Here is a 23,962-nt window from a genome sequence, read left to right on the forward strand (position 1 = left end):
CAATGAGAGGGACGGGAAGAACAGACCAGCGGGAACTGAGGTCAGGCCTCAGAGCACAGAAAGGCTCCGGAGGGCCCAGCGTCTGCCAGTCAGAATCATGATTGGAGCCAGGAGGGGCTCATTTCTGCTGTCAGAGCCTGGGGAGAACCTGGAAGCAGGGGTGAGGGTGTGGGGGCAGCGCATGTGGGAGAGATGGGGACACAAAGAAGGGATGTGTGGGTACGGGGTGGGGGCGCCAGAGCTCTGCTCAGCTGGGGGGAGGGGTGTTTCAAACAGGAACCCCCCGTGTGCGGGGAGTCCCGGGTAGGCGTGGACAAACCCAACAGAGAAAAGGCAGCGCTGTCCCAGCCCGGGGGCCTCCCCCAGCAGCAGCCCCGAGGGTGGTCCCGTTGGGAAGCTCTGAGCACGGCACTGTCCAGAGTGCCCCAGCTCCAGACAGGGCGGCTCAGAGAGGTGCTCAGCCCGCGGCTCTGAGGAAGGACGGGCCGGGTGGCTGGCCAGGGGGACAGAGCTGGCAGGAGAAGGGTCACCGCTCCCCCCTCAGTCTAGTGCTCCCGGTCAGGGAGGCCCCCCCTCCCCCCCCCCCCCCCCCCCCCCACGAATCCTTCCTTTCCCAGCCAGGCCCAAGGCTGAGCCAAGGCTCTTTGGTTAAAATGAAGATTGGTTTTGGAGGAGGAGGGGGAGATGGGGCAGGGGGTGTGGCTGAGGCGCAGGGCGCTCAGAGCCAGCCCCGGGGGGCTTCACCAGCCCCGCCAATCTGCCCAGGGGGAGGCCGGGGAAGCCGTGCTGCGTGGGGCTGGGGCAGTGGGCCCGGGGGGCCATGCAGTCGGGACGGGTGGGGCCAGGCCAGGGGACGAAGGTCGAGGGACCCCCCCACCCCGCCCCCTCCAGCAGCTCTGGCTCTGGTGGGAGAGTCTCTGCGGGCCGGCCACCACCCGCGCTCCTGGCGCTACTGGCCCTTGGGGATGAAAGGCTCGCCCTCCCCAGGGTCAGGGTGTGGGCCAGGGTCGCTGAGGCAGCGCTGTATCCTCAGGGAGCTGGGGCTGTCGCTGGGCCCGGGCGTGAAGACATCATCGGTGCCGGGGGAGGAGGTATCCTTGGACCGGATCATGATGCCCCCGTCCTCATCCTCGTCCTCCTCCGTCAGTCTGACCGGGTCCCGGCCCAGCCCCAAGATCTTGCCCTTCAGTTCCTCGTTCACCAGGTCCACAGACTCGGGCGACTGCGGCGAGGCCGGGTCGATGGTGATGACGGGCAGGTCAGCCTTCGGCTCATAGGCCAGGGGGTCTGTGGAGCAAGAGCACGGCTGAGCTGGCGGCTGCCAGCACCCCCACAGAATCTTCCTGGGAATGAGCCACCTGACTTGAGACTTCACCAGGGTCCCTGCGAAGGGGCCTCCTCTCCGCACGCTGGGGGGTCCCCATGGATGCCGTCCTGAGTCACCTGAGCCTGCTCTTGGCCCCAGGCCCAGGAAAAGCTGCCCTGCTCAGGGTACTGCCAGCCCCTGGCCCCCTTAGCTCTCGCGTGGGAGCGCCAATCTCCCAGCCCAGCGGAAGCAGGAGAAGCATGTGGCTCGGAGGAGTCTGAAGCAGGGTGGGGGGGGCTCATCGCAGGGGCACACAGCACCCCACCTCCGGGCCCCTGCCTCCCCTCACCTGAGCCGATGCGGGCGCGGGACATGGTGGGTGAGTCCAGCTTGTGGGCGGGCACCGTCAGGTAGTTGTTGATCTGAGGGAGCAGAAAGCAGGTGAGTCCTTCTGTGGTGGCTCCTTTTAGGCCCTTGGCCCGGCAGCACCAGTGACCTCCAGGCGCTTTGGGGGGATGCTGAAGGCTTAGTCCAGGCAGCCTATCTCCTGCTCTAGCCCACACGTGCCCGCCAAAGCCAACTCCATGTGTATGACCAGGGCCCTGCTGACCTCGTGTAATCAGAAGGACTCAAAGCCTCCTCCTTTCAGAGGTGTCCCCCCGACACCCCACCAGTGAGCCAGTCAGAGGCTGGACATGTATGGCTTCCTTTCCCTCATTCCTTAGCCCCCTTCAAACAAGTGCCCGGGCCTGAGGGCTCCGTCCCCCTCCTCAGTGTCCCTTCAGTCGCCTCCTGGGAAGTGGCGCCTCCCATTTCTGGCACCTCCATCTGCGCTCTTCATCCCGAGCCTCCCTGCGGCCTGTTCCACCACCACCCAGGCAGGTCCACAGAGGCCTCTGCAGCTGGCCATGTTTCCCCAGCAAAGCATGTGTCTTGCTTGGAGACTTTGGTTAAGCTCCCTGCCCCTCACCCATGCCTCTCAGCCTGGGTTTCCTCACCAGAGAGTGGAGAAAGCCGTCATGGGGGGAGACGGAGTCATGGACAAAGTCTACCTCATGCCTGCAGAGGCCTCGCCTCCTCGGAGCTCAGGGGCGAGGGGGAGGTTTTCTGCAACTGGCCCTGGCTCTGGGTCTTCAAAACCCGATCAGAGAGGCTCCACTTGTCAGGGACCCCGGGGAGTGGGGTACGAGAGGAGAAGCCACATCCCCGAGAGGCGCCAGCGCGTGCCGCCCGGGCTCCGACTCACCTTCTGCTCCAGCTGCCGGACCTTCTGTCTCCGGATCAGCATCTGGTTCCAGGCCTCCTCGTAGGGGTCTGCCACCAGCGTGTGTCTGTTGTAGGAGCGCAGCTGTGGGAAGAGAAGCCGTGAGGACGGGGCAGAGGGTGCAGAGGGGAACGGAAGGCTGCCGGGGACGCGGGCAGGAGCCTCACCCGCTGCCTGGTCTTCTGCAAGTTGTTCCGGAGGATCTTGCGGATCTCCTCTTCCTTGTCCTTGGACAGAGCCGGCAGGATGCGCTCGGCAGGCAGGGCCTTGGGGTGGATGTTCCTGGGACAAACAGGCCTAGGGTCAGTGCCTGGAGCCCGGAGACTGTGGGCTGGGCCAGGAGGAGGTTGCGGCAGGGGGCTGGGTGGCCTGGCGGGTGGGCTCAGGGCTGCAGCCTGACACAGCATGAAGGAGAGGCTCTGTTCCCGGCAAGCACTCACTGCATGGAGACGGTGGACACGGCGGAGGGCAGCTTGCCCATGCCCCCGCTCTCCACCAGCTCGATGGCCTGCTTCATCTCCATCTTGTGGTAGAAGGCGATGAGCTGGGGCTCCTTGGACCGCTCGCCCGCGATCAGGCACTTCTTCACGTACTTCTTGTTGAAGCGGTTGAGCCTGGTGGGAAGAGGAATGAGCCGATGGAGCCGGGCCCAGGGGCTGCGGAGAGGTCCCGACCCGGGAGATGCCCCCCTACCCCTCCCCACCCACCTGCCCACCAGGCCTGCCACCTACTTGTCCTTCCAGTGGTGGTGGCCGTAGTGGCCACAGATGTCCTCAATGCCTGTCAGAAGGTGGTCCAGGAACTGAAACGGGCCCAAGGCCAGGTCAAGCCTCACTGTTGGGCTCCTTCCCCACCAAGACCTCTGAGCAGGCCCTCCCGCTTCCCAGTCCTCTTGGCTACCCCTCTGCTAAGCCCAGCCCTGCAGTTTTAAGAGTTGCCAGGAGGTGGCGCCTGCACCTCACACATCCTGAACCCCTTGCAGCAGCTCTGGGCCTCTTAAATCCTCTGTCACTAAGACCCCCACCTGGAATGGTCTGTGTCTGAGGCCTGAGTTTCTCCCATGATGCCCCTCCTCGGGCTCACGGCTAGTCACCACACCTGCCTACAGGGTGACTGGGCCCCTCAGAGATGCAGGAGTACCTGGCAGGAGTGCAAGCACTAGGCAAGGGGTGGGTCTAGCTGCTCCTGGCCCCCAAAACCTCTTCCGCACCCAGGGCCCGGCCTCGGCTTCCAGTACCTGGGTGTGGATCTCCTCATTGATGGAACGCTTCGTCTCCTGCTTTTTCTTCACAGCCAGCAGGTCTACCAGAGGCCGGATGGTCATGCCCTGGAGGGGAAGGGAGAGTCCCCCTGTGAGCCTGGCAGGGGGACCACTGAGCCTCTCCCTCCCCCAGAGCCCCCAAAACCGTGGTGCTCTCTGCTGAGGGCCCCAAACCCTCCACCCCCATAAAGCCAGACACAGCCAGAGGCTGGAGAGTGGAACACCTCCCACACTGTCACTGGACCCTGGTCTGAGTGTGGCCCCGCCGGAGGCGGTCTGTACCCCCAGACCATGCAGGAGGCTCTTTCATTCCCCCCCACAGGGAGGAGCCCGGTGTGCTCAGCGGCCTTCTAAGTTCTCTCAGAGGCTGAGGGGTGGATCCAAATGGGTGCCAAACCCCAGCCCAGTGCTGCTTCACAGAGAGGCCCTGAGCACACACCCGGGTGAGGACAGTTTTGACAGCGACAAGAGGACCAAAGCGGCAGCCCCACCGGGGTGGCTCTGTCACCTTCCTTTTTCCTGAAACAGCCATGATCCCCACTGGGGTCCGGGAGAGGGGACGGGGGAGAGGGGAGCAGAGGCCCAGACCATTGCCTCACCCGAGGTCCCAGTCAGGGGTGGGGGGCCCGAGGGAAGGGAATGAGCTCACAGCTAAGCCTGTGTCTCAGCACGGACATCACTGAGCAGAAGGCAGGAGGATGCCCAGGTATCATCTGGCACAAACCCCTCACTTCCCAGGGGGCAGCAGAGACCCTGGTGGAGGAGGCCTTTTGGGGGACAGTCGGCAGCAGGCCCAGGTCGGCGAGTATGCAGGATGTGGGTGCCTGAGATAGTCAATCGCCTCCCTAAGACCCCTCCACATGTGCATCCGGGCCTGTTCCGGGTCCACTTCTCTGGAGACCACCCGCCTTCCCACTGACGTCGCACGGCAGCCAAGGTGCCATACATTCCCGGGGTTGCTGAGCACTGACCCTTGTCACAACCCTCCCTCACAGCTGAGGAAACTGAGGACCTGGAGGAAGAAGTAACTCGCCCTGGGACAAAGCAAAGGGGCTCTCTTGAGTGACGGAGAGGCGGGGTCCCTGGCCAGCACCTGCACAAAGACGGTGAAGAAGATGACGGTGATGATGGCGGTGAGGAAGAGGTCACACATGGGGAAGTGCTTCTTGTCCAGGAGGTAGCCCAGAGAGAAGGCGATGGCCCCGCGCAGGCCCCCGTAGGCGATGATGAACTGGTCCTTGGGTGTGAGCTTCACGATGCGGAACTTGTTGATGAACCAGGTGAGGCCCAGCACACCTGTGGGTCATGGGAGAGAAACAGCTCAGGGCTGGGATCCAGGGGCAGAGGGGTGGGGGTGGGGGACCCAGCTCAGTCCCCAGGGGGTTGGTCCCCGGAACAGTAGCACTGTAGCACTGTCCTCCCGTTGTTCTTCGATTTGCTCAAGTGGGCACCAGTAACGTCTCACAACAAATTGTGAGACTTGTTACTGTTTTTGGCATATCGAATACATCATGGGTAGCTTGCCAGGCTTTGCCATGCGGGCAAGATACTCTCGGTAGTTTGCTGGGCTCTCTGAGAGGGGCAGAGGAATCAAACCTGGGTCAATTCAAACCTGGGGCGTGTGCAAGGCAAACCCCTCCCTGCTGTGCTATCACTCCAGCCCCTCCCCCACCCCCAGGAGCGGTAACAAAACAAAAATGAAAAGAGATGTCAAGTTATCCCCAGTTCCCCTGAGCCTCAGCTTCCAGGATTACACCAGCCAGACTCACTTCCTGGAGCCCTCAGACCAGGACCTGTTAGCCCCTCAAAGCAAGAGCTCGGGGAATCCTTCAGGGGTTGCCCAAACCTGAATGGACCTTGGAGGCCTCACAGGCTAGAGGCTGGGAGTGCAGTGGGAGAAAAGATGAAATAAGACAGGCCACAGTGACACCCATGCCACAGGATGGGTGCACAGGGGCTAGCTTCCCAGTGCAGAGAGCTAGTTAAGACTGTAGAGGCCTGGCTCTGCATGTGCAAGGCCCTGGGTTCGATCCCCAGCCCTGCAACACCAACAAAAAAGTTGATCCTGGATCCAACCCCCACGCCCGAGACTGAACCTCATGAGAACAGGCACAGGTAAAGGGTGTTTAAACAACACCAAGGGGTCGGAGGGAGCTCAATGGGTTGAGTCCTGCTTTGCATGCAGGAAACCTGGGCTTGATCCCAGCAGCTCTGGGTCCCCAGAGCACTGCCAGGAACAAGCTCTGAGCACAGAGCCACAGGAGTTTTATTTGTTTGTTTTCATGTTTAGAACCATACCAAGCGGTTCTCAGGGGACAACATGAAGTCCCAGGGATTGAACCTGGATCAGCCACATGCAAGGCAAATTGCCCTACCCATGATTGCCCCAGCCCCATGAACACCACCAGTCATGGCCGCCAAGGTGGGGAGACACCGGGCAGGGGTGAGGTGCACCTGCAGAGTGAGTGGAACTTGAGAGCAAGGACCTGTGCAGGACAGGTTTGCAGGGGTGCGGTTTGGCAAGTGTCCCAGATAGCAGGCACACACACACATAGGCGCACACACACAGACATATAAGCACACATGACATGACGAGCACATGCACACACACACTAAATGTAAAACACAGATGCATACATGTGCACGCTGCACAGACGACCTGCACGCACACACACACACATACACAAACACACACGCTCTTACCCAGCACGCGTGCAATGAGACAGAAGAGCAGGGTGCTGATGACGAAGGTCCAGTTCCAGTGGTGGGAGCCGGCCACAGTGGAGACGCCGAGGAAGATGAAAATGAGGGTCTCACTGACGCTGCTCCACATCTTCAGGAAATACTTGATGGTCGTGTGGGACTTGTGGGAGATGTTGGCCTCCACATAGGGGCGCATCACCACGCCCGAGGCAATAAGTCTGGGGGGTGGGGGGGAGAGGGTTCAGGGTTCCAAGCAGAACTACAACCCTTTGCTGGGCTGACCCTGGGGGTCCAACGCCTGCCCTTGTCCTGCCATGGTGCTCACAGTTGCCCTGCGGTCACAGGTATGAGCTTGTGTGGTTCAGAAGAGAGAACTGAGACCAGGACAAAGTGAGTCTTCTGCCCACCAGGACATCAGCCAGGAGTGGAGAGCAGACAAGAACTCAGGGCGGGGTGGGGGCGGGGGTTAGAGAGGGAACTGTGGAATCGCAGGGGTGGTACAGTGTTCATCCTCTGTTCTATTCATCCACAGTCCCGGGGTCTCCACAGGAAGGTGCCCACATCTGGGCCTGCTCCTGCTGGGGTCATCGCCACCCCAAGTCACCATTTAGCCCTCCTTTACCCTTTGGGAACCAGCTCCCCTCTCCAGGACACCTGCTACCCTCAGCTGGCAGGCTCGAGAATCTGTGCTCAGCTCCAGCCAAGGACCCCTCTGAGACTGGTGGAGGGAGAGGGTGGTAGGGTCAAGACACCCCCAAGCTGTCAAGTCAGTGGCTTTGAGGGGCAGTCCCAGGGTTGGGGACCTGGTGCAGGGGTATCATCCCTGGGGCCCCAGACTCACGCCATGATGCCTGACAGGTGGAAGAGCTCAGCAGACAGGTACGCCATGTAGCTGTAGAGGAAGACGAAGAGCGGCTCGATGACGCGGATGTGGTTGGTGAACCGGGAGGTGAAGGCGGCGATGACCCCGTAGACCACGCCCACAAACACCCCGCCCAGGGCCACCACGAAGAAGCTCAGGAAGCCTAAGACAATGTCCACGATGCCCACGTGGTCGTAGCTGGCAAACTCCTCGAAGAGGTGATACAGGACCTGGGAGGGAGTACAGGCTGGTGGGTGGGAGCACGGGCCCTGGCCCTGGCCCACCCCTTCCCGGAACCTGGCCACAGAGGCCATGAGGGAGCAGAAGGACCCCAGGCAGGTCTGCCAGACCCCCCATGCAGGCCTGGGTTGGAATTGGGGCCCCGCCATGCCTAAGCCAAACACTGGGGTAAGCACTCCCACTCCCGTCTCATCCATAAGGCGAGGAAGAGGGTGCCGAGCTCCTGGAGTGGTTATTAAATCAGTTCTCCAAGGTGCAGTGCTGAGAACTGGGCCCCTGGTCATGCCAGCCTCTCCCCCATGACCCTGGGCAGAGCACCTCTCTCTGGGTCTCAGCTTTGAGCAGGGAGAAGCCGAACCATGGGCTTGAATGGGGCTTCTTTACCACGGAAGCTTCTTGGGAATGTATACGGCCAGTCTGCACCCCCGACCCCAGACTCTGGAAGTGGGACCTAGAAACCTCCATCCCAGTCCCAGGGGCCGCCAGGAGCAGCCAGGTGGGTATTGGGGGCCTGGAGGCCCTTGGGGGCACCTGGACTGGCACGAGATGCATCGGGGAACACTGCTAGCAGATTGGGGTGCCCTGGCCCAGCGCCTCCTGCTTTTATGCAGCAGCCTGCCTGGCTGAGTTGAGCCAACACAGGGTGCCGGGGTGCTATGGCACCTGCCAGCTAGGGACCCCTGCCCAGGAGCAGCAGGACGGGGCTGGGGGGAGGGGGCGCTGACAGCAGAGGAACCTCAAGGTGGGCTCAGTCTGAGATTCCATCTCCCCTTAGAGGCCACTGTGAGGCCCAGTGGTACCACCACCCTCCCTGGGAGGGGGCCCAGGAGACTCTGTGACAGGGCTGCCCCAGGGGCCGGGAGAGTGTGGGTGGGGCTGCCCCTGCCGTCCTGTGTAGGCTGCAGTGCTCACACCTGCGGCTGGAGCGCTGGAAAGAAGGGGAGGCGGACACTGGCCACCCATGCTGCCTGGACCAGGGTAGCCGAGGGATGGGGCCTGGCCCCCACAGTGCTGCTCTTGGCCCGGGCCAGCGGAGCAGAATGGGGGACACAGTGGTCAGCACCAGGCCCCGAGTCAACCCCGGCGACATTGCCATCACGGAATGGGACCTCGGATGACTCACACACTTAACTCATGGCGGGCTCTCAGGCTTCTCGCCTGGGAAAACTGGGGGTGACCAGCCTGTGGGGAGCTGGTGCAAGATCAGCAACACCTGAGGGCAAGTCGTGGCTGGCTGGCTGCTCGACCCGCTGTCCCCGGAGCCCCAGCCTGAACCCTAACTCTCAGATCCAGGGGGCCACTTGGTCGTTCCATGGAGTCTTTTATTTTTTTTCCTTTTTTTTTTTTTTCTTTTTGGGTCATACCCAGCGATGCATTGAGATTACTCCTGGCTCTGCACTCAGGAATTACTCTTGGCGGTGCTCAGGGGACCCTAGGGGATGCTGGGAATCAAACCTGGGTCAGCTGCATGCAAGGGAAACGCCCTGCCCGCTGTGCTATCGCTCCAGCCCCTCCATGAGAGCAAGGCCAGCAGGAATCCAGGAGGGTGACTGCTGTGTGCCACAATCTCAGGCTCAAAGGGACAGACGCTGGCTCGGAGATTAGGGTCAGGCCAAGCTGTGGCCTCGTCCAGCCACCCGGGGCCAACCTGGGGGCAGGAGAGCAGAGGGAGAAGCAGCCAAGACCACAGCAGCTGACCGTCCTGCTGGTCTCTTCTCCATGAGGAGGGGGAGGGGCAGCACGAGCATCAACAGGGCTGGAGGCCCCGTGCTCCCGGAAGGAGCTGGCTGGGAGCAAGGGCCAGAGAGGCCCAGTCACTTGCCTTAGGTCACCCAGTAAGCGAGTGGCCTAACCCCTTTCACTGATCACTCCCCGGAAATTTTGGAGGCAAGATCCCTTTCTGTGATTGCTGCCCGTACAAATGTACAAAACAAACCCAACATGACCCTCAGGACAAACTTCCATAAGAGGGTAAACGGAGGCCCAGAGAGGGTACATATTGTAAACCAAGATCACATCACAGCAAAAAATGGGGAAGAAGTATGTGACCTGGTGAAGTCACAAGCCTGGGCCCGTGAGCCAGTGGAACTTCGATCCTCACCTGGTTCTGTGAGTCCAGCAAGTGCTTAACTCCCCTAAGCCTGATCCTCCTCTGGAGAGTGAGACTAACAAGGAACCACTGGGGTGGTCCTGGGGTTTACAGGAGAGGAGAGTGTCAGGGGGGCTCAGCACGCGGTGAGCGGTCATGGACACCTGCTGTCCCTCTTCAGTTATTAGAGGGTGAGTGTGGGGGTCCTGTGGAACCCAGATTCAGGTATGTGCCCCGTGTGCCCATGGGCACGGGCCTGCCCCCTCACCACAGTGACGGCGTCATTGAGCAGGGACTCCCCGAAGACCAGGATATGCAGCAGCTCGTTGATGTGGATTTCCTCGAAGACGGCCAGCACGGCCACGGGGTCCACGGCCGAGATGATGCTGCCGAAGAGCAGGTTCTCCAGGAGGCCAATGTTGTTGATCTGCTCCCCGCCCACCAGGCACACGGCGTACATGAGGCCGCCCAGGAAGAAGGCGTTCCACAGCGTGCCCACCACGGCGAAGATGAGGATGGTGCCCAGGTTCTCCGTGAACTGCCGCAGCGGCAGGAAGTAGCCCGCGTCCAGGATGATGGGCGGCAGCAAGAAGAGGAAGAAGACTTCCGACTGCAGGAAGGGCGGGGTCTCCCCCACGCCCTTGATCAGGCCCCCTACCAGCAGCCCCACCACGATCAGCAGGCAGCTCTCGGGGACGATGCTCGAGATGGTGGGGATCACGTGGAAACCTACGAGGGTGAGAGAATGGGAGGCCATGGCGTTGCGGAGCCCGGGAACAGAGCAGGGACAAGCAGTGCAGCTGGGAGAGGAACCGGCAGGGGCAGACCTTCAGCATCCTCTCCTTTGAGTTGTTCTCTCCCTTAAGGTGGAGGTGAGTGGACCAGCCTCACAGGGTCACTGTTTGTGTTTGGGTCAGACCAGCGATGTTCAGGGGTTATTCCTGGCTCTGTGCTCAGGGCTTGGGGACCATATGGGATGGTGGGGACTCAACCCCGGTCACCACATGCAAGGCAAGTGCCATATCTGCTGTACTACCTCTCTTGGGATGAGGTTTTTAAAGTGCTTTGTTTTCAAAGGATACCCAGATGTAATATCCTGTACAAGGAAGTGGCTCTAAGTCTTCCGCAGTCAACATAATGGGGGTCAACATAGGAGGCTCTGGTACCTACAGCACCGCCTCACCCTGCCCCCAGGCCATGTTTGCAGGCACGAATTCAAGCAGACAGATCCACGCCTGCCATCCAAGGGCCTATCGGAGGGCAGAGAGGGACCCAACACAGAGGTGTCTAAACTGCAGGGGGACAGCTGGCTGGGGGAAACGAAGCACACAGAGAAGGACCAAGAGTATCAGCGTGGCAGCCGTCAGCTCGAAGTCCTGATTCTCGCCCTTCCTGCCTGGCTTGGGGCTCACGGAGGCAACGTGATAATCAGACAGACCCGGCTTAGTCCCATGGTACCCAGAGTTAGGGTGTACAGGGTCACACGGGCGGCTCTTGGTGGTGCTCTGGGACCATGCAGTGCTGGGGAACCAGGCTTCAAATTCGCGAAGCATAACGCCTTCCCACATGAACGACCTTCCTGGCCCCACAAGGCTCCCCACTCTTAGGATAAGTCAACAGAACTCATAGAGGGGAATGAACTTGCCCTTCAAGTTCAAGAACCAAGAGAGGATTCTGGGCTGACCAACTCCCCACCCCCGGCCTTCACCAGCCCCACAGTTCCATGAGCCGATGTTGCCTCACTTTCCTCCCCACTGAGGTCTAACATATTCCTCTCTGAGCTCCACCAATCAGCCCCCTGCCAGGCCTCTTGAGACCCCCAGATGCAGAGCTGAGAGGGAGTGAACATCCCTGCGGGAGGTGAGGGGGAAGGTCCTGCTTGATGCCAGGTTTAGCCACAGAGTGCCATGTTCCCTGTGGGCTGCTGCTTGACTGCTGGCTTTGAGGAGGTGGGTGACAAGGGAAAAAGAATTGGGCAGCAGGCTGCATGTTGGGTGCCATAGCCCCTGGGTCATAGCTGGGCCAGCGCTCCCCTCCCCCCACTCGCCTGTAACCTCTGTGTAGGCAGAGTCCACATCTGCTTATAATCACACTCTGGGGCTGGGGAGCCAGCAGGTGACCAACAACCATCAGCTGATGTGAAAATGAGCAGGGTTGGACCATTACCCACAGCACTCGGGAGAGCTGCCTGGCTGGAGCTCTGCGCCCGCCATCCCTGGGGTCCTTGGGAAGGAGGAACAAACCCCGCTACCCAAACGCCTCCCATTCTCAGGTGTTTGGAGAGTCTCGAGTGAAGAATCATTTCATGGGTCCTGGGGATGGCTCAGCACAGGTGCCTGCCCTGCAAGCAGGAGCTGGGAGCCACCTGCACCGAGTGACCGGGGGACTCTGCTGTTGGGGGCCTCTCGTGGCACCAGAGTATATGATCTTGGGGGCATCACAGACTACTGGATTATCTCTTAATTTTTTCAGTTTTTTTTAATTAAATTTCTTCCACTTGGGGGGAGTTAGGGTTACATTTAGATTTAGGGTTCGATTTCTGGTTAGGCTTTAAAAATGCTTCCTGTTGGGGCTGGAGAGAGTGCATAAAGGGCTGAAGGCATGCTCTGCATGCAGGAGGACCGTGCTCCATCCCCGGCCCCACATGGTCCCTCTCCACAAGCACGAGCTAGTAGCAGCCCCTGAGCACTGTAGGGTGTGAGTCTCCCTCCCCACAAAAAAAAACAAACAAGGGCTGGAGAGATAGTATGTGAGGGAGATAGAATGGGAGGGAGATAATATGGGGGAGATAGTACATTTAAAGCACTTGTCTTGCGGCTGACCTGCATTTCATCCCCAGCACCCACTGTGGTTCTCTGAGCACAGGGCCAGGAGTAAGCCCTGGGTACCATGGGTGTGGCCCTCAAACAAAATGAAACCAAAAAAGCCTCCTCTTGGGTCTGGGGCCAAAGCTCAACAATTGAGCATTTGCCTTTTACACGTGAGCCCCTCCCCCCCCCCCCCCGCCCACTACCCCCCCTTCCCGCCTTGGTTCAATTCCCAGCAGGGCAAACAAAACTAAAGTCTCCCCACCTACTCTGGTCCCTGGTCCGATCTACAAGATTTCCTGGTACCAAGACACACCAGGGTCCAGATGAGTTAGCCCCAGCTCTTTGGGGGCAGGGTCAAGGTACCTGAAACAAACCAGGGGGCACTCTTGCGCATGCCCACTGCTCCGGATTGCACCGGGCCTGGAGCTGGTGCACACCTCTCCTGAGTCCCTGCAACAGCCGTGTGCCAGTGGATAGTCCCCAGCTTGCAGAAGAGAAAGCTGGGGCTCCGCAAGGTTCCAGGGCCCTGCTGGTGTCTAAGGGAGGAGTTCCACTCTACATACACCTGTCCAACCTGCGCAGAGTGCGCTCACCGCCCTGCACTGTCTGGTGCGCCACCAGTATGGTCTGAGTCAGGCCTGGGTGGCACCTTGGGAGGCTGAGAGGGCTCAAAACTGGTGAGCAGCTGGAGGAGGGCTGCCATCTTGGTGCCCGGCCGCAAGGCCTGGTCGCCAGGTGAAAAGACACTGCTAGTCCGATCAACAGGTGAACTACTTGGAGGACAGGCCCAGGGCTTCCGCTCCCCCAGGCTGCCCTATGCCAGCCCTGCCTTTCTGAGAGCAGAAGACCCTCAATCGCGGGCTGGGAGCAGGGGAGGTGAGGCACCAGGGAGGGAGAGATCTGGGTTCTCGGCTTCCAAGGTTCCAAGGCTGGGTGGGTGTGAGGCTCTGGCAGACACGGGGGCCTGTGGGCCTGCTCTGGCATGTCCTCTCTCCAGACCCCAATTCTACCAGTCGCCCACACGCCTCTGGAGCCCCAAGTGCCTTCAGAGTACAGGAAGCCTGCTGACACCAGGCATGCAAAGAGGGGTGCAGTGGGGCCCCAGCCCCAACTGCAGAGCAGATGCCAGGAAATGAAGCAAAACTTCTGGGGCCCAAACTTGTAGCTGGGGTAATGTCACCAGGGTGGAATCAGGGGTGCAGCCCAGGCCTTTAGCATCAACTGCAGAACCCACACCTGGATGGGATACAGGAGACCAAGGTGCCTGCAACCCGGTACGGCTCTGGTTGGGCCCACCATGGTACCATGATGATTCACGGACACACCAGAACAGGGGAGAGGAGGGTGCGGCTCAACACCCCTCAGGCACAGGGCACACAGGAGGCTGAAGGGGTGTGTCTCGGTCTATCTCAGTCAGGAAATTGGGGTGCTGGGGTTCCTGCACTCATGTCACCCTGATACACACCGCATGTTCTCATACAAATGCATCCACACACATCTTCTGACACACACTAACACGTGCTCACTTCTGCACACTCGCCTGCAATCTCTTCTGTACCCTTGTTCTTCCACCCTCTGTACACACGCACACACACACACACACACACACACAAACACAACCACACCCCCCTACATACACAGAGTCTAGATGTTTCACCAAACCTGGAGCGGGTGAGGCGGTCCCCTGCTTACCACAGGAGAGCGTCTTGTTTACAGACACCCATGTCTCCCTCATTCTCTGGGCCATTGGCCACCCTGACACCCACGTCTGGCTCCAGCCCTGGCAGTCAGGCGGGAGTGCCAGGAAGAGAAGCCTCCATGGGCCCACCAGGGCCCAGTCATGGGGGACCCAGGACTCCAGAGGGGTTCTGCGCCCTAGTTCCAGGCCTAAGGCTGCTCTGGGGCTTGCAACTCGGCCAGGTCCCCAGGGACTCCGACGATTCCATTTCCTGAACTCCCTCTTCAACTGCCCCAGCAACCAGCTCCAGCAGCACTCCGAAAGGCAACACCTCCAGCACTCCAGTTTATGGCGTCCTGCCGGGGCCTCTTCGTGTCCATGCACTTCACCACGGCGCAGGAGGGGGGTGTCTCAGTGACCACCTCCTCGTTAGACAGAGGAAACTGAAGTGCAAGGAGGTTAAGAACTTGCTCAAAGTCACGTAGCTGGTAAGTGATTCGCATCCTGAAGTCTGACTCAGGAGCCCATGCACCGGGCCGCTCTCTTGCTTGGCCCTGATTTTCTTTTTATTTTGCATCTAAGGGGAAAGTCGACCCAGAACCACAGAGGCCCAGAGTGCTTTCCCCAAGGGCCAGAGGTGGCAGTTTTTCCACAGGTGCTTCTCCAGGGAAAGTGCCCACAGCTCTCTTCCCACTCAACTGGCCCAGGAAGCCCTTGGAAGCCGGGCATGTGGACCAAAGAGAGTGGATGTCGTGTATGCCTGAGGCCCTGCATCCTTCCCCTGGAACTGTCAAAAATAAAACAAAGAGATCTTGGGAAATCCCTCCTCGCTTTAAGCTTGTGCTCTCCAGTAAGCCCTCCTGTTTTCAGCCTGTGCCCCTCCAGGAAGACTTCCTGAAGGAGCCCAGCCTAGAGGGGCATGTGGTCTCCACCACACAGCTAGGGCAGAAGCTGGGAATGACCCGGCGGTGTCTGTGTGCTGTGCTCTTGGTCCTGGGCTCTGCAGGGCAGAAGGGTCCTCTACTGGGGGAGGGGCTCCAATTCTGGCTTTACAACTGACACTGAAATAATGATAAGAATATTAATATATCTCTGATTCTTCTCTGTCGACTCTTCCACCACTGGTGTTGGTTATAACCAGAGAGGAAGAGAAATAGACTTGAACAGACCCAAGCCCAGGCTCAGCAGGATCCTAGGCAGATGCAGGGCGAGCACGTGGCGCTCGTCATACCATCCCAGGTTCCGGTCGGGGCATAGCCAACGACAAGGTAGATGACCTTGGGCAAATTTCCTTCTTTCTCCTACCCTCCTGTGTGAAGTCTGTCACAGCGGGCTTTGGAGTGCAAGAGGAGGAAGAGTAAAGAATGTGCCGAAGGACCAAACATGATGACCACTTAGTATCCGCATTGCAAACTACAACACCCAAAAGGAGAGAGAGAATGAAAGAGAATGTGCCGGCCACAGAGGTGGCAGGGGGGTTGGGGTGGTGGTGGGAGGGACACTGGGAACATTGATAGTGGAGAATGGGCACTGGTGGAGGGATGGGGACTCGATCATTGTATGACTAAAATGTAATCATGAAAGTTCTGTAACTGTACCTCATGGTGATTCATTAAAAATTTAAAAAATTAAAAAATTAATTTTTAAAAAAGTGCCAAAGGATGCTGGCACTCAACATTAGCAAAAAGTGCTAACTTATTTTATTTACTTTTGAGGGCCGGGGGTGGGGGGTGGGGGAGGGAGGCTGTGGGAAGTACCAGGGATAGAACCCAGGTCCTCACACATTTGAAGCCTGGGCCTTACAATTGACCTACATCCGGCCCCTATTATCTTCACAGTTTTCTTCCAAACCCAAGTAAAGCCTGAAACACTCTGTTATCAGGGTCTCCTGGGTGCACTCCTCTGTCTCTGTGCTTTAAGCCCCCAACCCCTGAGCGTGGGAACTTTGTAGAGTTCCGGGTCTCAGTTTCCAGCGCTGAGTCGGTCTTGGCTCTCATGAACTGAGAGCACTCTGGGAAGTTAGACATAAAGTGTGGGAAGAAAGGTAGAGGAACTCCGAGATGGCAGGCCTAGATGATGTTTCCCAGAGCAGGGCCTGTGTAGACTGGGTTTGGAAGGAGCAGCGGAACTATGACAAGTAAGCCAAAGAACAGGCATTCTAAGACCTGCATCCTCAACAGAAGTACCCAGCATAAGTACCCCGATATATGGGTAACGACGGACTGAAAACCAAAGACAAGAAGGCAGGCTGCCCTCCCAGCCTGTGCCAACACCCACAGGGAAGTATGTGCTGGGAGATGGAATGTGAGATTGTATGTTAGACTCATGCAGCAAAGCACCTACGAATGTGTCTTTATGTCTCGGTTTCTCTTCTCTAACTCGCCCCAAGGGAAGTTGTAGTGACATAATATGAAATATGTGAAATAATAATAAATAATATTTTCACATATAAATATGCAAAAAAGTAAAATAATGATAATAATATTAATATATCTGTATGTAACCGGCCAGATATATAGAGACATATTAATATATCTAGTAGGTAAGGTACTTGCCTTGCAGGAGGCCAACCCAAGTTCAATCATCAGAAAACATATGGTCTTCTGAACACTGCCAGGAGTAGTCCCTGAGCACAGAGTGAGGAGTATATTCTGAGTACTACTGGGTGTGGCCCAAAAAACAGACCAAAGTGTGTGTGTGTGTGTGTGTGTGTGTGTGTGTGTGTGTGTGTATGTAGTGCATGTTTCTCATACAGGATGCTTTGGTTTCAATCTCCTATATTCCCCTCCTATGCTCCTGGCAAGCTACCCATGGTGTATTTGATATGCCAAAAACAGTAACAATAATGGTATCGTTCCCCTGACCCTGAAAGAGCCTCCAATACGGCAGTGTTGGGAAAGATGAGTAAGGAGAGGCTGCTAAAATCTCAGGGCTGGGATGAATGGAGACATTACTGGTGCCCGCTCAAGTAAACTGATGAACAACGGGATGACAGTATAGTGCTATTCCCCTCAAAATGTAAATTTAAAATGCTCACTCCATGGGACTTCACTTGGTCATGATTCACTTTAAAATACAGTCTCCGGGGCTGGAGGGACGGCTCAGGGGGCTGATCACATGCTCAGGATGTGGGAATTATGGGTTCAATTCCTACCACCACCAAGCACTGAGCCGGGTGCAGCCTCTGAGTATCATGGGCATCATGACCTCCCACCCCCACCCCCCAAAAAAGATACAGCCTCTGACACCCATGGGACAGCACCCATGGGGCACACAGCGCATCCGGTGCACTGGGCCTTGAGGGAGTGTTCACAAGCCTCCCCTGTTTCCATCAGGTGAAGATTAATGAAGTAATGAAGAAAGAGGCGCAGGCTGGGGATGTAGCCCCGAGGAAGAGCACTTGCCTCACACGCGTGAGGTCCTGGGTTCAATTCCTGGCACCATAAGAAAACCCAAAAAATGGGAGAAGAAAAAACCCAGAGGCTCAGGGCGGCTAAGTGCCTTGCCCGAGGTGCAGAGAGGGCCAGGGAGTCCAGGTCAGTAGTACCCCAGCCTCCTCTTGCCTCCTTTGTGCTTGGCTGTTGCCAAGAAAACAGCCTGTCAGGATCAACAGGATGGGAATGGGAGCCCATGAGTGCCTCCCCCACACTCTGCCTTCAAGCAATCTGCTGTAGTACCTGGAAGACTCATCCCCCTCACAAGAACTGGCTCTCCGCCTTCCTGCCCCATCTTTCCCCCAGACGTCTGTCTCCATCCACCTCTCAGGGAGTCAGGGTCTCACCCTCGGGAACTTCAAGTCTGGGAAGGAGTTTCTTGAAAAACTCCCAGAGCACATATAGCACATGCTGCCCCCAGCCTCAAAACAGGAGACCCAGAGCCAGGTTCCAGGTGCAGAACTGCACTTCCCAAACCATCAAAGTTCAGCTCGGTTTCCCTGTGTGTGAGAACCCAGGCATTGGACGCCATGCGGAACACCAGCACAGCTTCAGGGAAGACGGAGGAGGCAGGGCTACTACAGCAAGGCTGTGCTGGGGGCGGGCCAGGAGGCTGGCGAATGACGGAGTCTGCAGGGTCGGAGACGCCGTTCCACCGCAGGACATTCCATCAGAAGGATGTCCAGGGCTGGGGACCAGACTCCCATCTCTGTGTACTCACAGGGAGATCTACCTGTACCTGGAACTTCTACCCACCTTTCAAACCCCAGGGGAGGTACCACCTCCTCTGGGAAGTCTTCCCTGAACAGCCCCCCAACCGAGTCAGGCTCTCCTCAGAAGGGAGGAGGGGGTGGCACGTGGGGCACTCCTTGTAGATGCCAGCTGAAGGCAGCTCAAAAAGGTGGGCCGAGGAGAACCAGGGGTGCTTCTTGCAGGTGGGAGGCAAGTTGGAGGGTGGGGAAGAATGTGAACGCCTGCATGGAGAGACCCTCTCAGCAGTCTGCCCGGGGCCTGTGGCCAGGAGCCAGCCCAGGAAGGAGACGCTGTGGGATGTGCGGCTGGGGCAAGTTGGCCATAGAAGGGACTTACCAAGGGCCTGAGCTGATGCTGCCGGCCTGGCCTTGAATGCCCCTGACCCGACCTGCAGCCAGGCCCTGCGCCCACCCTGCCTCTTCTTCCACCAGCCTTCCTCTCCCGGGGGGTCTCAAAGACCCCTTCCAGCTCGCCACCTCCGGGTGCCGGGCCAGCCTCCCCTCCCCGCTGTTCCTGGGCTCCCATAAACAAGTGTTGGGTGCATTTCAGCCCAGCACTCTCCCCGCCCCCACAGGAAGGCTCTGGATGGAGAGTCCCTGAGCAGGGAGGTGAGGGATGACTCACAGGGGGGGAGGGGAGCGACAGAGACTGGGGCTGGCAGTAAACAGTCCCTGCGTGTTGACAAGACACAGAACTCCAGCAGGCTAGCAGGCCTGGCAAAGGAGCGGTCCCCAGGCAGCCAGTCCCGGTAGCAGGGCGGCGGGGTGGGGTTATCCTCTGGTTCCAAATACTCTCGTGGCTGGCGGGAGGCCCAGCAAGGTGACAGTGTACTACACGTCGGCTTTGGAGACTGTGTTCTGGGTGTGAGGACCTCATACAAATAAAACACGCATCCTACCACTGAGTATGAGAACGTGGCCCACCATCCCCCTGAGTCTCAGGAAGGACAAGAACATTCTCCAGCTACTTGGGCCATTTTATTTATTTAGTTTTTAACCACACCTGGCTGTGCTCAGGGGTTACTCCTGGTGGGCTAGGGGTGCCGGGAATCAAACCTGGGTCAGCCACATGCAAGGCAACCGCTCTTCCACTGTACTGTATCTCCGGCCTCATGATTTGCCTTTTTTCTTTTTTTAGCTGTTGTGAGGCCACTACTGGGGTGCTCGGGGGCCACCATGACCACACAGGGCAGTGCTGGATGCTGGGCATCTCACCCAGGGGCTTGTATGAGCAAGGCTTGTGCTCTATCCCATGGGCCACGGTTCTAGCAGGTCTCGACAATATACATACTGTGCTTGGGGGACCAGACAAGGTCAGGACTGACCCCGAGTCTGCTGCATGGGAAATAAGCAAGCATGTGATCAGCCTGTTGAGCTCCATGGCCCTGTTTGATGATTTTAAATGAAATCAGGATCAGCTGAAACTTCCTGGCAACAAATTCGGCAGGAGAATAATCTAGTGATTCTCCTGCTTCCTATACCCACCATACAATCTCCAACCCCCTGGCCAACAATGGAAACAGTACAGTACTCAACGTCCTCTTGTGTATGTTAACTCTGCGGCAACAGTGGAGCCTGCGCAGTGCGCTGTGACCACGGGCAAGGGCTGCGCTAAGCGCTTCGCTATCGCATCCCCCCTGAATTCATTTGTTCTAACGTACTAGGTGCTACTGCCTTATTTAAAGGTAAGTAAGAGGGGCTGCAGGGATAGTACAGTGGGTAAGGCACTTTCTGTGCACATGGCTGACCCTGGTTTGATCCTCGACACCCCATTGGGTCCCTGAGCCCCACCAGGAATGATCCCTGAGCACAGAGACAAAAGTAAGCCCTGAGCACCTGAGTGGGGCGTGACCAAAAATCAACAAACAACAACAAAACAAGTAAAGGAACAGCAAAGGGCTGACCACTTACATGGCCCCGGGGCCCAGAGCCAGGGTCAGACCCCGTGGACACTCCCCCACCCCTGCCCACCACCACGGGGCGGGGGCGGGTGAGCTCACTGTCCTGCCTGGGCCTTCCTGGAGGCTCAGCGGGGAGGCAGGCTGCACTCTTCTACCCTGAGGTCCTCCACACAGCGTCCCCGCAGGCCTGGCCTCTGTGACTGCTCATGTAACCAGAGAGCTCTGGCTTCCACTTTTCCCACTCCCGTGGCTAACACTGGCATTAGAAAAATCTAAATCACTTCCCTTGCAAAGAACCCCTTTTGGTTCCCTGCATTTCAATCATGGGGGCGGGGGGGGGGGGAAGCACCTGGAATTCATCTGGCTGCAAGTTCCCTTCTTTTCCTGGCACCCCAGGAATGTGGCTCCCAGCCTGTCCCCCACCCCACCCCTCCACGCACATACACACCCTGTCCCTGTCTGTGACCTCCTGCCAGACTGTTCTCGGGACTTGCCAGGGGCAGACATTCCAAGCACTGGGGCACCCATACCTGGAGTTGGGGGGAAGAAGCAAGAGGCACAGCGCCATTTCCAGAGCCCTGAGAGCCGTGGGAAGCTGACGTCTTCCTTTCTTTTCAGCTTGGTGGGGGTAGGGTGTCATTTGCTAAATGCAAATTTCAAAGAACACTGGCACTGAGTGTACAGAATAAAATCCTTGATGCTCCGAGCGAGTGGCCCTTCCAGGTGAAAGTCACTTTGCTCGGAAGCATCACAACAAAGTCCACCCACGGTCCACAGCTTGAACTCCTTGCCGGTGCCCTCCCCCACACCCGTACTCGGTGCAGGAGCAGTGTCAGGAGGAGAGCGACTCTGCCATTTTCAGGACAACAGCCCTGCAGAAAGCTGGTCTCTGCGTCCCATTTTCCAGCTGCCACCGGGCAGGGCAGGGGGAGCCTGAGGGAGGAGACTGACCGGTGGGCAGCTGGGAGAGGGCGGCAGTCCCTGTTGCCAGCCCAGCTCCTGAAGCGCCTGGGCAGTGGGTAACCTTCAGTGGGCCAGAAAGTCACCGATGAGAAGATGCCTGAGCAGAGCACACTCACAGTGGGCCACAGATGATGTGGGGCTGGCAGGGGACTGGGTGAGTGACTCGAGGCTGATGTGGCCAGGGTGTGTCACAAGCTGAGCCTACAGGGACCAGGTATAGCGGCTGAGCACTCATGTCTGCACCCCCATGCAGGTTCTTCCTGCAGCGGTCCCCATCTCTCCAGCTTCACTCAGGTACTTGGACCCCTGTCCCACAAATCACCCTGGCCCCTATCTCTCACCCTCAGTCCAACCCCGGGACTCCCGCAGAGCTTGCTTGGCTGCCTCTGCAACCTCCCCGCCATTCCTTGAACAGACACACTCCACCTGCTGGCAGCCTCAGCCATGGGGGTGGGGATACCATCCTCTGTCCACGATTCTGGCCATTTCCTCATGGCCTGCACATGCCTGGGGACAGCCCTCCCACCCGAACCTGGCCGGCGCAGTGGGCAATTCTCTCCTCCCTGGGAGAAAAAGGGTGAGGCTGACAGGGAACCCCAAGGAGGGGCGAGAGCACAATAGCCCTCCTCCTGGCTTCCGGAGGCACCCCAGGGAGAAACCCAACAGTCACAAGTCTGGAAGCGGGTCCTCAAGGTCCTGCAGTTGGGCCCTAACCCTGCCTGGTGGCCTCCCACTCCGGGCCTTGCTCAAGGGCAGGGACCCTCTCCCACAGGTCTTTGATGCTCCATAGCCCAGAGCCTGTCCAGTGGCTAGGATCAAGGTTTGCTGGGGGCCAAAGAGATAGCACAGAGATGACTCTGACAGATCTCCAACTGACAAACAGACCTCAGAGCACAGAGCCAGGAATAGACCCTGAGCTAGGCATGGCCCAACCCAAACTTGCTGAGCCCGCAGAATCCCTGTCTGAGCTAGCCCAACCCGCAGGGTTGGCCCTCGGCGCCTGAGGACATTAGCTGTGGCTGGCCTGAATCTGAAGGAGGGTGAATGGGATCCTAGGAGACCTCTAGGCAAAGCAGCAGTGCGTGGAAAGGCAGGACAGGAGGACAAGTGTGGTGCGGGCCGAGGATTTCTACAGGATGCAAATTAATTACAGGGAAAAGTGGCAAGGAAACATAATTAGATGGTCAACGGCCAGCCATTCTTCTGGCTTCACTGAAACGCAAGGCAGGAGACACCAGATACAGAAACGGAAGTTCAGAGTGGCCCAAAGAACCACCCATGCTCCCGTGAGTAGCAGCAGAGCCAGGTCAAAAAATAGGGAACCACTGACTCCCAGTAAAGTGCTCACCTAGGGCCTTGAATATATCCTGGAGAGGCAGTTTCAGAGCGCGCTGGCAGGCCTGCCAGATCCAGCAGAGAGCGCTCACCAGGGGCAAGTATGAAAGCCCTGCCTGTGGGTGCCTCAGAAAGGAAGCAAGGGTTCAGGGGGCTGACACCACACAGGCTCCAGGGGGTGGCTCCTTGCAGGTCCCAGCAGGGGGGCTGAGGCCTCCCAGGGTCTCCAGAGACCAGGTTGCCCCCTCCCTCCAAGAGATAAAACCTGTTGCCAGTCTGGCAGGCCAGGTGCTCTCACCCAGCTCTTGTCTTTTTCGGGTCTCAGTTTCCCCACCCCCCAGGCCCACTGGGGGGTCAGGAGCCTGACCCACACACTCCGCTGCTGGACAAAGTTGGAGATTCTCACACTCACTACCTCCATCCACACCCCCCCCCCCCCCCCCCCCCCCAGCGTCTGACTGGCGCAGTCCTTGTCTGGAACAGGAACACAGCAGGGAGAGAGTCCATGTGGCCATCAAGGGAGCCCGTCTTTGTCTGATGGGACTGACCCCTGTTCTGAGCACCAACTTCTCTGGTCTCTGGCAAATCACCTCACGGCCCCACACCCTTCCCCTAGAAGCAATGTCCACAGCCCAGGGCCCATCTATGAAGCAAAGACACTCAGAGGACAATGAAAACAAAACGAAACCCAACCACAGTCATGGTTGTGACAAGCCTATTTCTGAGGAAAAGTAGAGAAGCCGGGAGGATGCAGGGGCCTGGGTTCTCCTTCTAGGGCTCGCTGTCAGATGAACAGAGCTTGGACAGCAGAGGGGTAGGGCAGAGGTCACTCATAGCTGGGGCGCAGCAAGAGGGGGACCTGCACCAAAGGAAGCTCCTTGGGGAGCTGGTGTAAGGGACAGGCCTGGGGTGGTCCACACAGTCTGGGGGAAGCAGAAGGCGAGACTGAGGGAAGCTGAAGGGAATCTGAGGGGGAGGCTAAGGAGAGACTAAGGGGAAACTGAGGGGAGACGGAAGAGAGCTGAGAGGAGACTGAGGGAGACTGAGAGGAGATTGAGGAGAGGCTGAGGGGAGTCTGAGGGGAGAATGATGGGAGGTTGAGGGAAAGATTGAGAGGCTGAGGAGAGACTGAGAGGAGACTGGGGGAGATTGAGGAGAGACTAAGCGGAGGCTGAAGGGAGGTTTAGAGGAGTCTGAGGGGAGGCTAATGGGGTGTCAGAGGAGGGGCTGAAGGAAGACTGAGGGGAGACTGAGGGAAGACTGAAGGAGAGGTTAAGGGATGACAGGGGGAGGCTGAGGAGAAGCTGAGGGGCCGCCGAGGGGAAGGTTGAAGAGAGGCAGAGAAGATGCTGAAGTCTCAGGAG

At 58.3% G+C, this 23,962-nt stretch overlaps 1 protein-coding gene across 1 annotated transcript in view; it reads right to left on the bottom strand.

The window, feature by feature from the left end:
* Positions 1 to 694: 694 nt before the first annotated feature.
* The window catches only part of SLC9A1 (solute carrier family 9 member A1), a 45,913-nt gene continuing 22,645 nt past the window's right edge, over positions 695 to 23,962 (bottom strand). The window contains exons 2-12 of the mRNA XM_056122631.1: positions 9,994 to 10,454; positions 7,376 to 7,626; positions 6,535 to 6,752; positions 4,925 to 5,127; positions 3,808 to 3,897; positions 3,302 to 3,372; positions 3,011 to 3,184; positions 2,738 to 2,852; positions 2,553 to 2,654; positions 1,656 to 1,728; positions 695 to 1,287 (exon numbers count right to left, since the gene is read on the bottom strand). Coding sequence (XP_055978606.1) covers positions 950 to 1,287; positions 1,656 to 1,728; positions 2,553 to 2,654; positions 2,738 to 2,852; positions 3,011 to 3,184; positions 3,302 to 3,372; positions 3,808 to 3,897; positions 4,925 to 5,127; positions 6,535 to 6,752; positions 7,376 to 7,626; positions 9,994 to 10,454 — 2,096 coding nt within the window. The 3' untranslated portion in view covers positions 695 to 949. The remainder of the gene's footprint in view (positions 1,288 to 1,655; positions 1,729 to 2,552; positions 2,655 to 2,737; positions 2,853 to 3,010; positions 3,185 to 3,301; positions 3,373 to 3,807; positions 3,898 to 4,924; positions 5,128 to 6,534; positions 6,753 to 7,375; positions 7,627 to 9,993; positions 10,455 to 23,962) is intronic.

Source organism: Sorex fumeus, unplaced genomic scaffold (genome assembly GCF_029834395.1).
Source record: "Sorex fumeus unplaced genomic scaffold, SorFum_2.1 ptg000047l, whole genome shotgun sequence".
In the NCBI taxonomy this organism is placed as follows: domain Eukaryota; kingdom Metazoa; phylum Chordata; class Mammalia; order Eulipotyphla; family Soricidae; genus Sorex; species Sorex fumeus.